Source organism: Zonotrichia albicollis, chromosome 8, assembly GCF_047830755.1.
Source record: "Zonotrichia albicollis isolate bZonAlb1 chromosome 8, bZonAlb1.hap1, whole genome shotgun sequence".
Lineage (NCBI taxonomy): Eukaryota > Metazoa > Chordata > Aves > Passeriformes > Passerellidae > Zonotrichia > Zonotrichia albicollis.
In genome coordinates, this window is record NC_133826.1 from 354,021 (window position 1) to 371,458 (window position 17,438).

The following is a 17,438-nucleotide window of genomic DNA, read 5'->3' on the forward strand; positions in this document are numbered from 1 at the left end:
CCTCTTGAAATCATGGAGCACAACCCACCTACACCAAGTAGGCTTAGCTAGAGCAGGTTATTCAAGACCACTACCTGTTGAGTTTTGAGTGTCAAATGGAGACTGCACCACCTCTGCCACCATATGAAAGCCCTCACAGTAAAAAAATAAGTTGTGTTCCAGTGGAATGTTGTGTATTTTAATTTGTCCCCACTGCTTCTTGTCTTGTTAATGGGTACTATGAGGCTGGCTCCCTCCTCTTCATTACAGCCTATCAAGAATTAATGCACATAGATAAAATTACCCAAGCTTTCTCTTGTCCAGGCTAAAAAGTTAGCCTCTTCTCACATGACAGATGCTTCAGGTCCTTAATACTTTTGTAGCCATGTGCTAGACTCCCTCCTTTAAGTCCCCATCTTTCTTATACAGGGGAGCCTAGAACTGTATGTAGAGTGTAGCCTCACGTATCCAGTAATTTGTCCAAAAACTCCAGGGAATGTCTATTCTGCCAGCATTGCCAAGAAAGGTCTACCCAAGGTTAAAAAAATAAATCTCCAAATTCCTTCTTCTTGGCTGTTCTTGCTGCAAGCATAGTCAAGTATATGCATTGATGGAAAGGAATAATAGGTTTATATATACAAGACATGAAGCTATTAGACAGCATCCTAAGGAGGGCAGTGAAGATGGTGAAGGGGAAGCTGTATGAGGAGCAGCAGAGGTCATTTGGTTTGGTCAACCTGAAGAAGAGTTGGAGGGGACACTAATCACAGTCTACAATTTCTTTGTGAGGGGAAGAGGGACAGACACTGATCTCATCTCTCTGGTGCTCAGGAACAGAACCTGAAGGAATGGTTGGAGCTGAGTCAGGAGGTTTAGGTTTGGCATTACGGGAAGGTTTTTCCCCCAGAGAATGGTCAGGCTCACCAGGGCAGTGGTCACAGCTCCAAGGCTGCGAGAACTCAAGCAGCATTTGGACCATGCTCTTGGGCACAGAGTGGGATTTTTGTGCAGGTCTAGGAGTTGGTTTGATGGTCTTTGTGGGTCCCTCCCAACTCTGCATACTCTCTGATTCTGTGTTTAAATATACTGGGTTTTAAATAAAAAACATATTGTAAGTCATTGTTAAGGGAAAGCTACACATTCTCATTTGAAGTGATTCATCCTCATTTAATATGTACATGCTTCAGAGTGTAAAGGCCAGAATCTGACTAGTATATAAATCCCCAGCACAGACACACACAGACAGTAGCAATGCAGGCTTTCCTGCTGCTCAACTGGAATGGCTGTTCAGCTGCTTGGGGCAAGAGCATAGAAAAACTGAAATACAGCAATTATTGTACTTCAGAAATAGTATTTTGGGTTAGTTGTCCAGTGAAAGTGTGATATGACAAGCAAAATTAATACAAACCAGCCACACTTCTCTTAAAAATATTTTATTGAAATGCAGCATTGACTGTCAAAAATTACATTCTGATTATCTTATTTTATATTGAGAACAGAATCAGTGCTTAATAATGAACAGAATAAAAATATTATGAAGGAATTTTATCTCTTTTTAATTCTATTGAGAAATACACTAAAATCTTCTTCCGTAAGAACACAGAACACTACAGCAGCACCAGACACACTTTATACATTTCTTTAAGCCTTAAATTTGCCAACATGTTCACGAGCTATGATCATCCTTTGAATCTGAGCAGTTCCCTCATAAATCTGAAAAGAAGAATTGCAATAATGTTACTGGGTGATTTTTAAAAAGGTTTTAACAGGTATACATTTGTAAACCTCCATGGCCCTAATCCAGTGTGGATTAGGATGTGCAGGAAGACAGAAGAAAACCGAGGAAATTCCAGTGTACCGGAGTAATCACAGTGGGCTAAATTAAATGTAAATCATACCAGATACTGAGAAAGTCTTGTTCTCTCAGGTACACCTATCTAAAGCCAGTAGGGCTCTTATGAAAATAGGTGACAACATTCCTCTTATTTAAGGAAGAAAATACATTATTGAGATTTTTCGAAGTAGGATCTGAAATCATGGATAGAAGGGAAGAGATGATTTGTCCTTAAGTGTTTTCTTTAACTAGCCTTTCAAGGTCTGTTGTCTTTGATCCATTTATTTCTATTGCTTCTTGTCAACTAGTACTCTCTCCCACACAGTTTTGTTTGTGGTTTTCTTTATTCTTGCATTTTCTTCTAGAAACAGCCTGCATCATCCCTCTCTTCTGTTTGTTTGCTGGCAGCAAAGTCAAAAATAGACAAAAAAGCACCTATAAATTTCTAAAGCCAAAGGAGGACATATTCTCCACAGGCATACTGCAATGTAATGCAAGGGCTGAGGCAACATAGTCTAGAGATTTTAATGTTTCAGCTCCCAGTTCTGCCAAAACTTGGTTTGGCAAAATGCTGGAAATCATGCAAATTCACCTCTAGGAATAATCTTTCCAGGAAACTTAAAGAGCATTTAAAAAATAAGAATCCTATCACCTGTGTTCACATTAGTGTTCTGGTTCAGAACAAGCTGTTGATTCCCAGGGTGAATTCTCTGCTGCTGCTTACCCTGTGTTGATCCAGTCCACTGAGCAGACTGTGTTTTGTGAATACTAGGTGCCTTCTAAAACCAACTGAAATAGAAGCTCTGCTTTCTGTCTATACTAAACATTCACCAATCCCTAGACAAGCCCTAATGGTACAAGCCTACACCTGGACCCTAACAGCTGGATGCCTGTCAGGGACACACATTCCAAGGGACGAAACAGGCTTGCTATGAACTCGGTCTGCTCAAACTGCTCAGAGTGCAGCTGTCAGTCTCAGCAGCTGTTCCTGCAGTCTACCAAACTGTTCCTACTGCACTACATTTGCACTTGCTGATGGGCACAGCCATGGAAATCAATCAAAGATATCACAACTCACAATCTCATTAAGTAATTACAGGAAAGGTTTTGGCTTGTAAACTGATGGAAACAGTTTTAGGACTCTCTGACAAATAAAGAAAGGAAGTTTTCCAAATTTAAGAGTTTCCAAACCTAAGAGTTTTTACCAAAGTAGCCAAGATTTCTACCCGGACAAAACTAGGGCACAGTAAGGATATGTAAAAATGTTATCAGTAAACACAATAAAAGGATTGTGTAATACCAAAAAACATCAACATATGAAAGATAATTTGAAAAATCAAGTTTTTCTGCATGCAATGTATGGCCAAAAATATATACCATCTGGAATTGAGCAGTAACACAGCAAAGCACAGTGAAGTGTAAGATATAATCAAGAGACATGGACAAAATGATTGCAAGACAAAACCCCTTCCTGAATTCTTTTGGGGATGAAATGGAACTGACAAGTCATCAAAAATTTAATACTAAATCTGATTAATTACAAAAACAAACCTACTTAGCCATGCATTTAGATCACTGTAATGAAAAAACTACGTAATAATGGAATTTTGTCAAATCAGTCTCAATCAATCTGAGTTTCAACCCTTGCACCATCATTCTCTAAAAAAGCTTGCAATTTGACAGGAAAAAAATCCCAATCATAGATTTCAATTAGTCATTCATTTCCTCACTCACAGAAGTGAAGTTAGTTATAGGGACCTTTGGATACCAACATAGCAGTTGTCTTTCCTTAAACTGAGAAAAATAAATTCTTGGCTAGTGGCAATATTAGTTTGCATTTTGGAGTCACCTGTAAGACAAATATTAACTGCCTAGAATCTTGGACTGACAGCTGTTATACCTAACAATCATTAGAGGGCATGGTCTATGTGCATTTCTTGAAATCATCTACTTTGGTATGTTTTATCTAGTCACAATTAATGTCAGTGTTAGATGTCAATGAAGATTACTGGTTTTGCTGAATGAAATTAAAATATTCTTGCTGAATTAAGAACTGCAGCATAGTATATGCCAATATACTAGTTACAACATGACATGGAATAATTTCTTGACAGTAACACTGCAGTAAAAAACCTGGGTGACTACAGCGAACTATGGGCTAAATATGAGTACAAAAGGGTCTTGTTAAAAAAGTGGATAGTCACTCTAGTTTGTCACACTTCTATTGATACAACACATGCAAGGTAATAACTTTACATGTCATATTTCCAGCTAGGATAGGGTTAATAGTTTTTCTAGTAGCTGGTCCAGTGTGGTAGTGTGTTGCTAAGTTTCTTGTGTTATTCCCCCAATTTTATTCTTGTGTTATTCCCCCAAAAAAAACTTAGCAACACACTACCACAGTCCAGTGCTGTGTTTTGTGAGAATAGTGTTGGTAACATGTTCATGTTTCAGTTCTTGCTCTGTAGTGCTTACTGGAAATACAGGACTTTCAGTTTCCTGTGATCTGCCAGAGAGGAGGTGCCCAAAAAGCTGGAAGGGAGCATGGCCAGGAGTGCTGACCTGGAATGGCCAAAGGGGCATTTCGTGCCATAGAGAGTCACAGCCAGTACATAAACTTAGGGGGAGTTGACCAGGAGGGTGCTGATTGCCGTGGGTGGACGAGGTGGGCATTGGTCACCAGGTGGTGAACAACTTTATTGTGCATCACTTGTTCTTCCTGGGTTCTATTCCTATCTGCCTCTCTCTTTTATTATTATAAGTTACTTTATTTCAATTATTAAACTTATTATTATTAAATTTATTTCAATTATTCTCAATGCATGAGATTTACTTTTTTTTTTTCCAAATTCTCTCCACCATCCCTCAGGAGCAGGGAGGAAGGAGAAGGGAGTGTGCAGCTTCCTTGTGTGGCAACTTAGTTGCCAGCTGGGTTTAAACTACACAACCATGATACCCAATACTGTTCATACATCAGCCCCAGCATTCTACACAGCTTTTAATACCAAAGTTTCAAATGGAAAGTTTAATGGAAAGGTAAAACAAAAACCCTAACCAAACAAAAAACACCTCTTCCCTCATAAGTCGTTGGGGTAAGAAACTGCTTTAGTGTTCAGGCTAAGAAGACAGCTGAACTATAAAAAGACATCAGTCCAGGGTACAGACAGATGGTCAAAAGCTTTGCATCTCTAGAGATTTTCAAGAACAGTATGATATGTAAACCACTTCTACTTACAGAATCCCAGAGCAAGCACTGGTATTTTGATCAAGATTTTTTTCCCTAAGAATTCAAAGACTTCAAAATTGACAATCCAAGAATTGCAACGAGTTACCACATTAGGGAGGAAAAAAACCCAAAACCCACAAAATATAATTTATTTCTCTTAAGCGGTTTCAGTTTTTATCAAGTGCAATGACTTTAGTATTAAGTAATTTCCTGATTTGAATGATTGTTTCTTTAAATGGAAGGATTACTGCTTTAATTCTCAAATTATTTTTTTTAATATGTGCACATCATGATTTGAAGTAAGTAGCCATTACTTTATTCTGTATAAAATCTATGCATTGCCACTTTCTCTTTTACTTACCTGGTAGATTTTAGCATCTCTCATTAGTTTTTCTACAGGATATTCAGTATTAAATCCATTTCCTCCAAAAATCTGTACTGCATCTGCAGCTACTTGGTTTGCAATGTCACCAGCAAATGCCTTTGCAATGGAAGCATAGTAGGTATTCCTGCGACCAGCATCAACTTCCCATGCAGCTCTCTGGTAAGCCATCCTAGCGAGTTCAACTTTCATTGCCATTTCAGCAAGCAAGAAAGACACTGCTTGGTGCTGTGATGAAATAAACTAGGTTAATATTGCCTGCTTAAAATTCTGTGACATGAAGGAAAGATAAAATCTTCTTAATGCAGTGATCTTTTTCAAAAAACTCAGTAAGTCGTACAAGAGAAGTTATACAGAACATGCATCATGCTCTCGTATAGGTATGTTGAATTATACTCTTTAAGTTTTCGATTTCCAAATCCATTTAGTCATAGGGATTAAATACTGATGAAACAATAGTTGAAGTTGTTTTTTCCTATTTGTTGGTATTTCTCTTGTTGTTTATTCATATTTTTTCAGATCTGGTAAGTGGTATGATGGGCAATGTATTCTATTGGTATTCTAATGTACTCTAATACAATATATCTTATTCCACACACCTCAGATGTTTTCTTCTTTCCTGAAGATCCCTCTTTATTAGTGCTGAAGAACTTAAGTATGCCCAGTTGGTATATAAGTTCTGAGCTTTGGGGCAGAGTTTTCTTTCTGCTTTTCCTACTATCATTGATAAATTACCAAAAACTCTTGAAGTTACCACATAGCTAAGTTTACTTATAGTGCAACCTATATACTTGGAAACCACAAAATGGCTGAGGTATAATATAAAAATGAAGGAATTATAAATATATAAATATTAAGGAATAACCTTGAAAAATCAGTAGTAGTACATCTACATCTGTGAAAACATAAGCTTTTATGCATTGTCTGCCCCCACACTTACTTCAACAATTGGTTTCCCAAAGGTTTTTCTCTCCAAAGCGTATCTAGTAGCTTCATCAAGGGCTCTTTTTGCCAATCCAACAGCACCAGCTGCTACCTAAATTTAATACAGGCCAGAATAAAAAATCAGAAATTCCTGCTATATTTTATAACCTATTTTTTTCCTGATACTTACGGGTGGTCTGGTCTTATCAAAAGCTCCCATTGCGATTTTAAAGCCAGCTCCTTCAGCTATCAATACATTTTCTTTTGGGACTCTCACATCTTCAAAGACAATGCCTCTTGTATCTGAGCAGCGTTGACCCATGTTCATTTCCTGAAGTGGGAAATTTACAGATGTGCTACTAATTTGGATTATTCAAAGGTACATTATGTTTTCATTTTTTTGTTCACTCAAAGCATAGTTTTTCTTCCCCAAAACACCTAATCTAAAAATTACCACGTGCCAGACACATACTAGTTTTGTATTTGCAGACCAGCATGCCCTTAACTTGTCTAAGTTGGGCATCTTACTTTCTCCTTAATATGAAATTAGTTCTGTCACTGTAATCAGTGTTCTTGTGTTCTTCTAGTTCAACTATCTTTTAGATGCAAGTGGAAAAAGGAAAGAATCTAATATGCAGGAAGTACAGGTATACTACAAGTGAATAAATAAATGAGTTTTTCAAGTTTTCAGATTTCTTGACTAATGTTGCACATTCAGTTTTACCTACTATTAAAAATAGTAATTTTTGTAAAGAGAGAAGTAGCATCAGTATCTCTAAGGTGTCTTCTTTGACCAGTACTAGCTGAAATTAAAACTCACTAGATATGTATTTGCGGTCAAAATTGTCCAGCTTGCTTCTTAATTTTTCAAGGCATACTACTTCTCATTTATTGGCACCTGCCAATAAATTCGTTCTCAAAGACTCTTTGCAGACGTTCAAAGTAGTCATCTTACTTTAGACCATTCTGAATAATTCCTTTTTTGAATTAATAGCTTTAAAATTATGTTTCATGCATAGTTCCTCTATGTTTTGAAAATTAAAAGATAAGCATACATAAGCACACAAGCACACATAAGCACATAAGCATATGAGACTGTTCAGTTGTGTAACAGTCTCTTTTCTTTAGTGGTACATTTGTTTTATTGTTGGTTTAGAACTGAACAACAGTTCCTGACTTGTCAAACAAGAAATACAGTCTTCACCTTTCTTCCAATTTGTATCCCTGGGCTATCTGCTTCCACAATGAATCCAGTAAAGGCTTTGCTTGCAGGAGTTTTTGGATCTGGATTTGTACGTGCTAGCAAAAAATACCTAGTGTAAAACAAAGTAGATGGATGCAGTTTATCTTCACAATTAACAAGATATATTTATCTAGCACTTTAAACATTTTTATGTGCATTTCTACCATATAATAAATTTTGTCTGTGAGTTAACAGCCTTTCTTTCTTGCCCATCCTGAAAATAAAATAAGGGGGAGCAAGAGAGTAGAAGTTTTAAAGATTCAATATTTCATAAAGTTACTCAGATCAACATGCAAATATTCCCTACCTTTCCATGTATTGTAAGTCTTTATGATATTAACAGCTTCCCATATAGTACAAAAGAAACCTATTCATAGCATGTACATAAAAATTAATGCTTAGAACATAATTTCTTGGATGTAAAAGTTATAATCTGACTTCAAAGATCTTGATTTTTTTTTCTAAGTATAAGTTGTAGATAAGTATCTTTCTTAAAAATTAAACAGCTGTAAATCACTTCTGTGGTATTCAGTAAGGTCAAAAGAAATCTGACAGATTGTCTTTGGTGGGTGATCTGCCTGCAACAAGAAAATAACAAGAAAATTCCATTTCTGGGTAAATGTATAAAGTTTCTTCCACTTGAATTCAGGGAAATTTGTGTGTTGTGAATCAACATGATGTAAGACATGATTTAAGAGGTTTACATTGTAAAAGCACACTCCAGACAACACAAAACATATCTGCAATCTTTGACAGATGGAAAATGTTTTCTTTTCAGAAAATAAAAAGTAACACTACAATATAACAGCATTTCTAGCTTCACTAGGAGTCAGAGGTGTTTCTAGTAGAATCACATTTAATTTTGATAGCCGAAAGATTCAAGAGGCTATTACTGAGTGTGGAGTCATAATGTCATCACTCATTTTTCTTTTTAGGCTTTGCATAGCACTCAAGACTGCATTTTATATGCTATCCTGATAGCGATCCTCATAAACTGGGCAGAGATTAAAATGTAGTCTGCTGAAACACAGAGAACATTCAGATTTGTGTCTGAAAGATAGGTTTTTAAAGGATTGGTCTTTAAAGAATTTAACTGAGGTTGGAGGGGTAGGGAAAAGACACAGCATAGAACTATGACACCAGTTAACATACCAGTTTGCTTTCCCCCCATTTGTGATCCACATCTTCTGACCGTTAATAACATATTCATCTCCTTTCTTCTCAGCCTTTGTTTTTATGCCAGCCACATCAGAGCCTGCTCCAGGCTCTGTTACACAGTAAGCCTAAAAGAAATTAAGATGCAAATTCTTGTGGAATAAAAGTTCTATCTTTAGTCAGCTACAAATTCATGCAGATTATGTGCATCAAACTAACTGTTGAAGGTTTAAGTGAACTGCAATGGTAATATCCAAACACCAAATAAACAACACTCCCCAATAAAACCCCAAAACAACCCTACACTTGGCCCCCTCCCCCCTTCCAACAGCTGGCCAAGTAAGGGTTAATTTTCTTTATAAATTCATAATAATACATAAAATTGGCTTTTAAACAAACAGAAACATTCTGTGATCCTTAAGTTACTACTTCCAGGAATCAAAAATTCTGATGTGAAAGCTGAGGATCTTTAAAGTCTGAATATACGAGCACTGAGTCGTTCAGTTTAGGAGGCTTAGTTGTAAATTGATATACATTGCAGACAAATCTTTACTTCTTTCTACGTAACAAGTACTATTTATGTAATATTTGAGATCACAAATCAAGTGTCATTCCCATTCAAGTTGAGGGTCTCCTTACATAAACTTTGTATTTTTCTTAAACATCTACAACCCTTCTTGAAAGGGAAAAAAAACCCTATTATTTTTGGTAAGTGAATTAGGATGACAATAATTTAATATCTTCTGTTTACTTACTGGATGCATCTCATTAGCTGTTCGCTACCTTTCAGTAAATGTCACTGTTTACATATAAATCAAACAGGGCTAAGTTGTGAGTACATATAAGTGTTCAGGAGGAAAAAAAGTGCAAAAAAAGGAATTAAAAAAAAAAGGAGTAATACAATTAAAGTGGTTTAGAAACATTCTGCAGTATAGCAGTTATACTTACACACATCATTGGTTCTTCTGTCATTCTTCCTAAGTATTTTTTCTGCTGATGCTCATTTCCTGCAATGATAACTGGCATTTGCTGAAAAAAAATATTTAGACTGTTAATCTGGCTCTTTCAAGGGTAGAGATTATAGTTTAAGGGATGTAAGAAAAGACAGAACTTACCCCTAGGGAATTTGCTTCAATGGCGGTTTGAACCCCTGTACATCCGTAAGCTAACTCTTCTGTAATAAGGCACGCTTCAAAACTGCCAAGGCCAAGGCCACCTATGGTTGAAGTATTTAAGTTACTCAAGGGGATTTAAATTATAATGTATTCATATTAATGATTTACACAACATACTTATGGAAGTGTACTATTCCATATACGTTTGATTGTGTACTGGGTTTGGTTAGGCATTCTCACACAAGCTTTTTAAATAAATCTTCATCAGAAGAGTAACAGGTGATTTGAAAATTACGTGTCATGTGTCCAGAGTTATTGTTTGATTAATGTGGGACAACTTGCACAAAGTGGCATGAATGTACCACTCACATTTTCTTACTACTGTACATTCAAGAATTAAGAGTTCCTAGGAAGCAGAGAAAGGGCCCCTGAGCCAAAAGCATTTGGGAACAAAAAAGTGTCCATATTAGTAGACAGCCAACGCAGTAATCTGTTTCTGACAGAAGCCAACACTATGGGAAACTGGCCAACACTACATACAAGTACAATAACAACTACCTCAAAAATATTTTCCTGAACTTTCAGGTGACTTCCTCGGTCAAAGAAATAATACTCTTTGGTATCTTTCTTATGCCAACCCCTGACAGACATCTGTTATATGCATTTAACCAGTGTCTTTTTGAATCTCTGTCAAATTTTAGCACCTATATCCTACAGGGGCAATAAGTTGCAAATTAACTCCACACTGCATGCAGAACCATGTCCTTTTGCTTGTTTTGAATCTAGCATCCGCTGACCTAATTTGATGCCTTCTAGTTATATTGAAAGGGACAGTGAACCACCAATCCCTTTTCACATTCTCCCATGACACTAACATTTTAGTAATTTCTCCTATAGAGTTTACATCTCACACAGAAGATAAAACTTCTATATTCATTGTCATCCTTTTAGAAACCCTCTCCATTTCCCTAATACTCTCTTGAGAAGGAAGGATCTGACTATATAATGACTTAAAGAACCAAGTGCAATTTGCATTCAGGAGGCAGCATAATTATGCCGCCTTCTTTTTAATTCATTCTCTTAAGAGTCCCTCTTGACCTTAGACTTTACAGTTTTGACCACTTCTGAGCATTATGCTCATGTTCACAGGATCCAAAGATGTCTTTTCTGAGAGGCAGTATTTAGTGCACAGCACACCTTTCCTCTGTGAAGTTCAGATTGATTCTTTCCCTTCACATGTGCATCACTTTTTCTTTTTGGAATCACATTGCCATTTTAACTCTCATTCTCTTCTGTGACCTTTTCCTGCAGCTGTCTGAACCAGATCATATTTTCTGTGCCGAATAACTAAGTATTATCAGCAAACTCTATCACCTTTGCATTTATGCCCTTCTCCATTTATTTATAGACATCCCAAATAGCACAAGACCTAGCAAGGCTGTGCTGCTAATTTTGCCAATATGAAACCTGATGATCTTTAAAACTTATTTTGGAAGTTCAGGCATTCTCTATCACCTGCTCACACATTTATTAGCTACTTCAGAGAACTTCAATGACTTTATGAGGCATGAGTTCCTTTCACTAAAACCCTTCTCTAGCATATCATGTTTGTCTGTATCACTCATACAGCTTATGAGTCAGGACTCTGCTGTACTGCACTTAATCTAAACTGAAAAACTGTCCTTCTGGAATAAACTCTTAAATTGCTCCAGCCTGTGTCAGAGACTAGAACAAAACATGACCTTCTAATTTCTCTGCCTAATCAGCTGACACTGCACCAGGGGAACATTAAGCAGCTGTAATCACGGTAGAAAAATCTGGTCATAAATTACTAAACCATAATCTGCCTAATTTGTCTCCTGATTACACCCATACCTAGTACCACACTTGTATGTGTCAACTTGCCTACTGATTAAATTTAGATTATTCAAGTATGCAACTATTAATGCGACAGTACAGAATCCATAATTACACATAGGAATCTCATCTAATGTCTTTTCATTGTTTCATTTTACAGATTAAAAAGAATGTTTACTTACCACAGCTTTCTGGTATGTGTGAATTCATAAGACCAAGCTCCCAAGCTCGCTTTATAAGTGGAACAGGATACTGAAACAGACATGGTAAAATCATCTTCTGATTCATAACAACCAAAACTTTAAATTTTATGCAGGTTAAGATAAAAGTCTGTTTTCCCCAAATTTTCCCTTACACTATGGTAGAATTTACCTCTCCAGTTTTGTCATATTGTGCAGCAACAGGAATAATTTCCTCCACAGCAAATTTACGAGCAGTAGCTTGAAACTCTTTCTGTTCATCAGTAAGTTCTATTTTAAAAAAGAGAAAAAGATCATAAATCCTCTGCTGTCTTTCATTTTGCCAATTGTCAAGACTATGATAAAAAAGAAAACAAGAGCATCCTTCCAGGATAACCCAAGCCACCACTATTTGGGGCTCTCCAGGAAGCAAAAATGTTCAGATTCCTCCTCCTCCTGGGAGAAAACTTCTATTGTTCTCTGATCAACCCCTACACACACTTACTTGTCTGATGAAATCATCCACAAAATACTGAAAACAAAGCAGAGAGGACTGTGTAACATAAAATGTATTACCAAAAGAAATAAGAAGAATGCTGTGCTAATTAAAAGCACAAAAATACAGAGGTTGCCCAAAGATCCTGACTCAATTTCAAACATCTAGCTCTGATCCTCTAAATTTGCTTGCATATATATATTATATATAATATGCCAAGATGAAGATAAATTTCTTTTTTTGCATTTCTTGATAACCAAGTTCAACTATGACTACTTTTAGGTAGTGTAACATTGAAAACAGCAATATGAGGTAAGTATTCAAAGCTAAAACACTCAGGCAATAAAAAAAACTTATTATAGACATGAGTTAAAAAAAGAAGAAAACCTTAAGAACACTACAAACATATCTGCCTTGCCTCAGTTAAGAATAAAGTTACTTTGCTTTTCAAACTACTTTTTTTACTAGAAATATATTTAGAACAAACACCTTTATCTTAAAATCACGGTGAACTACAATACAGGATATGATTTCTTTTTAACTCTGCAATTTGCCCGTTATTGTTACATTTCTTTCAAAAACAGTACTACTTACCAAAGCTAAAGCCAGCTCCAGGTTTGCCTACATGTAAGTTTTGAGCAGGTTTACTAGAATAGGACCTCCATCCATGCCCTGTGATGGTTTGAAGCATTTGCTAGAGAGGAAAGGAACATGAGGTGTAAGATCTTTACAGCTCAAGCCTCCTAAAGCTACTAACCTATCTGCAGCCCAGCTTTAGGCTCCCTCTCTAGAAACCGTGTCACATCAAGTAAAATACAATTACTACTGTGATAAAACAATTACTGGCTACATTGTGTTTTCCTTCTGTGGCAAGCAGCACTTACATGAACTGACACCTCTACCACGAATGTCAGGCTTTAATGGGACGAAGGATGAGTGTACTGCTGCATGCACTTTTAAGTATTGAGCAATTGAGTATTTAAAAATTATTAAGTATAATTAAAATCTATGTTCACAGAGACACAACAATATATACTTCTCTCATTTATACACACACTCATCAAACTTCATTTTCTGGCCCTCTAGTGAATATCCTATTACTCAATGCTTACCTACATTAAGATTTGGCAAGATTTTAAAAACAACCTACCTATTAGCCAATATATCAGAATATTTTGATAATATCCTACACTAATCTCTGCTTTCTTTTAATAAGCTGCTGCCACTGACACTTGGTGATTATTATTATCCTCCAACAGGAGAGACAGCTATCTGAAGTTTATTTTTCCTCCTAATACTTACCACAAATTCATTCTTTTTCATTGTAAATACTTTCTCTGCTTTTTCAAGTTTAGAGCCCCAAATATTGTTGCTACATTTTCATAATGTCTTAATACTGTGCAAAAACATGTCTGAATTTAAGAGGATGGTTTACTCTCTTCAAGAGCTATGAATCTCTGAAATGTTTGAAAATTAGTGAAAAATATGAAATTGGATAATTTTTAGGATGGCCCAAATCAATATTGCAAAACCAAATTTGCCTGAACACTAAGGAAAGGCTTCTTCTTGATTTTCTTCTGTGAAAATGTAGACTTCTTTTTTTTTTTTTAATTGTGATCAGAGCAGTCACTTACTTCCTGGCATTAAAAAAAAAAATATTGATAGTAATGCAAAAAATATCACAGAAATTTTACTGGAACTCTAGAAGACAAGGACATTGCAGAAAGTTACACAGCTGGGGAGGCAACAAGTACTTTCAAAAAGGTTATAGTAGATAAACTGTGCTCTTAATAATAATGCTATATGATAGATGGTTATAACACAGCTCAAGAAGCATGATGAATACTGCCAATAATAGGTATCAACACAGTGAAAAAAGTATTTCCAGAGGATACTGAAAACATCTATAAACTTCAAAGGTGAAGAAATGCAGAAGGAACACTTCCAGGCAGGGAAGAGGGAGAGGCTATGACATATTTGCATACTGTGCTGGTACTGTCAATTTATTAATAATTCAGGATTGCATTTTGCTGTAGGTAATATATTATTAATTTCAAGTTTTTAGAAACAATAGACATTGCAAAAGAGTATCTTGCTAAGTTTTCTGTTACTGCTACCTCTCATATTAAAAGCCAAAACAATACCACAAAAATCTAGATAGACCTTGATTCTTCAGAATTATTTATTCCTTGTTTTATGTGGAAAAAAGACAAGATGAGGTTGAAAAAAAGTCAGATGATTGAAATTTTTTTCTTTTCTTTTTTTAAGGAGCAGCTCTTGATAGACTAATGCATAGCTTTGCCACCAAAAGGTTTTGTCTATGCTTGGAAAAGTGGATTCAAACTAATGCTGAAAGTGATACTCTATATGAAAGAAGCTGTAAAATTTAAACCAGTGAAATTATGTCTATTGTAATATAGTATGCAAGATAACACTTAAGATTACTCTGGAAAAACTCAACAATACCCCTGCCAAGAAATATGGACAGATGGGACTCAGACCTGGAAGGTGCATGACTGATCAGATGACAAAAGATAAGGGTTTGCTACATGTAAAAATTTGGATCACCATCTGTCTGCTTGTCATCTTTCCCACTGCTTAACTCTGAGGAACAGTTGGATTCAGTGACAAACTACTGCTAGTGATGTTCAGATACAACTCCTACTGCATTTCCTTGCACTACTGTATAAATTCTGTGGCAATTACAAATGCAATCATCAGTATAGCAAGACTAACACTGGAAGAATGTGCTGCCAAGAAAAGGGTATGACAAAGCTACTCACAAAAGTGATGCAATCTCTTTATTACCTTGATGACAAAAGAGCTATAGAACCTGTTTGAAAAGATGCACGTCACAGAAAACAGTGGGACAACTATAAGCTAAGGGTCGCTAACTTTGATTCTGCCTCATGTATCTCAGGGCAAAAAGGAAAAGAATTATCAAGAGTTTGTTGCGGGGGTAACATGTCAGGAGGCTGAACTTGAAATAGTAATTTCCTCCCTATGGGCTTCCTTTGCCTAAAGCATTACTTTTGAGCCACAATATACCAACTTCAGATGGAGACTTCTTCCCTCACTGACTTCCCTCACTCTCACAGCAACACTCAGGGCCAGCAGCCAAGCTGCATCAATTTGGGGCAAACTAACACTGCTACCAGGAGGTTGTAAGGGGCCTTTCAAGTAACTCAGAGTCATGAATGCCTCTGGAAATGGGGATTCTAGAAAAAGGCATGTGCAATGCTAAATGAGTTTTGAATAGTTTTAATTTTCTAGTTTGAAGCTGTGAGGTTATTGGTGGTTCAATACAGTAGAAAGTTTGTACTTTAGAAAACCAACTATTATATTTCATACATATTTTTTAAAAATAACATACGTAGTACAGCTACGTACGCTAAAGGAAATGCATTGGATAAAATACCCTGAACTCTAATCCCGGTGTTTTGAAGCCGTCTCCACCGTTAAATGGAGAGGTGCCAGACACACTTGGCACGACGCGGCCTTTGCCCCATGCCCCCAGGGCTGTGCAGTATCGCCAGTGAAGAACATCAAATGGCAATACCCATTCGAACCGTGAGGATTACGGCCATAAACTCAGATAATACTGCGAGGCAGGAAAAGCAGCACAGCGGGTGGATTCCAGCCCCGTCAGCTCTCCCCACCGGGGCAGCCCCTATGCCCGCAGCTGTCCGGACAGTCACGGCGGGCGGAACGCAGGCTGGCCCTGCCTCTTCCGCCCTTCGCCCTCTGCGATCCCGCCGCCCTTCCCCGCCGCCCGGGCTCCCCTGGCCGCTAGCACCGGCAGCGCCTCGGTCCGGTCCGGTCCGATCCGTCCCGTCCCGTGCCTCTGCCTGGGTCTTGTGTCCCCCTAGCGTTCACCCGCCCTGGCCGCTCACCCGCGTCGCCCTCAGCGCAGCCATCTCGGCGGGAGAGCCCGGCAGCCGCAGCAGCTCCGGCGGGGCGGTGCTCGGGCGGCCGGGGCGGTGCCACGCGGGCCCGCCCGTTGGGCCGAGGCGCTGGGGCAGCCCTGGACTCGACCGCCCCCCCTGGCCTTGCTCTGCTCTTGCGAGGAGAGCCTCCGGCGAGTTCCTATTCCGCCTCTGGCCCGTGGGAGCAGCGCCGTGCCCCGTGAGCGGCCCGCCCCGGCCCGCCGGCCCGAACGCGGGCAGTGTCCGTGCCCCGGGTTGTGCTGCTTCGCTGCCTGTTTGCTGAGTGTCCTGGGCTGGTTCCAATCACCTGCATCATTCACCTATTAGCAGAAAAGCGCGTGTAAGCATTTTACTGTAATTTGTGCTTCAGGGAATCATAAACTCGTGTTTCGGAGGAACTGGAGGGTGGCTGGGCCTGGCGCACGGGAGTTTTAAGTATCGACTGTATTGATAGTTACCTAAAATGTGCTTCTAAATGCTCTTAATTCCAGTTGTATTTTAAAGGAAAAGCAATGCTTTTGGAAATTATCTGTGGTGAATAAAATATATGCTCTTGAATAGTACTGTTTCACTGTTTCACAGCAGTGTTATTTAGGGATTTATTAAAACAAGGATACCAAGAAAAATGGCAGCCATTGATATCTCTGTGAATTCCTTATTTGGTGTGAAATTTCAACAAAATTAACAAAATAAAGTATTTTTCTGGAAGCTAGATTTTTAATAGCATTTTATTTTGCATAACAACACAAAATAGTATGCAACAATTATTTTTGTGTCATTATTGCCCTTTTGTGTTTGGCTCTTAGTTGCTTGTTTTGTTTTTGACAGTTGACAGTATTGATTTTGTGGTTAATACAAAAAGAATCAGTTTGATAGAAAACTAGCCATATAAAAGTTATTTACAGACATATTTATCAGTTGTCTGAAAGGAGATGATTGTAATGTTTTATAGACTTCATACTGTTGTAATTTCAGGTGATTACCTAAGGAAGGCAAGTGGACAGCTTTGATTCAGTGTATAGGCTGCTGCTTTTTCACTCTAAATCAGGAGATTTTTTTTTTTCCTGTACTTTCAGGGCAATGGAGTAAAAGACATAAGCATAGCTTAAAACTCTGTGTTGT

General features: G+C 37.7%; 1 protein-coding gene across 1 annotated transcript; it reads right to left on the minus strand.

The window, feature by feature from the left end:
• Positions 1 to 1,396: 1,396 nt before the first annotated feature.
• On the minus strand, positions 1,397 to 16,613 carry ACADM (acyl-CoA dehydrogenase medium chain). Its single transcript, XM_005495400.4, has 12 exons — positions 16,284 to 16,613; positions 12,985 to 13,084; positions 12,088 to 12,185; positions 11,898 to 11,967; positions 9,859 to 9,959; positions 9,692 to 9,772; positions 8,741 to 8,871; positions 7,550 to 7,658; positions 6,536 to 6,676; positions 6,362 to 6,457; positions 5,401 to 5,649; positions 1,397 to 1,692 (listed from the first exon to the last, which is right to left on the minus strand). The coding sequence occupies exons 1-12, from the start codon at positions 16,305 to 16,307 to the stop codon at positions 1,621 to 1,623; spliced, it is 1,272 nt and encodes a 423-aa protein (XP_005495457.1). The 5' UTR covers positions 16,308 to 16,613; the 3' UTR covers positions 1,397 to 1,620.
• Positions 16,614 to 17,438: the final 825 nt, after the last annotated feature.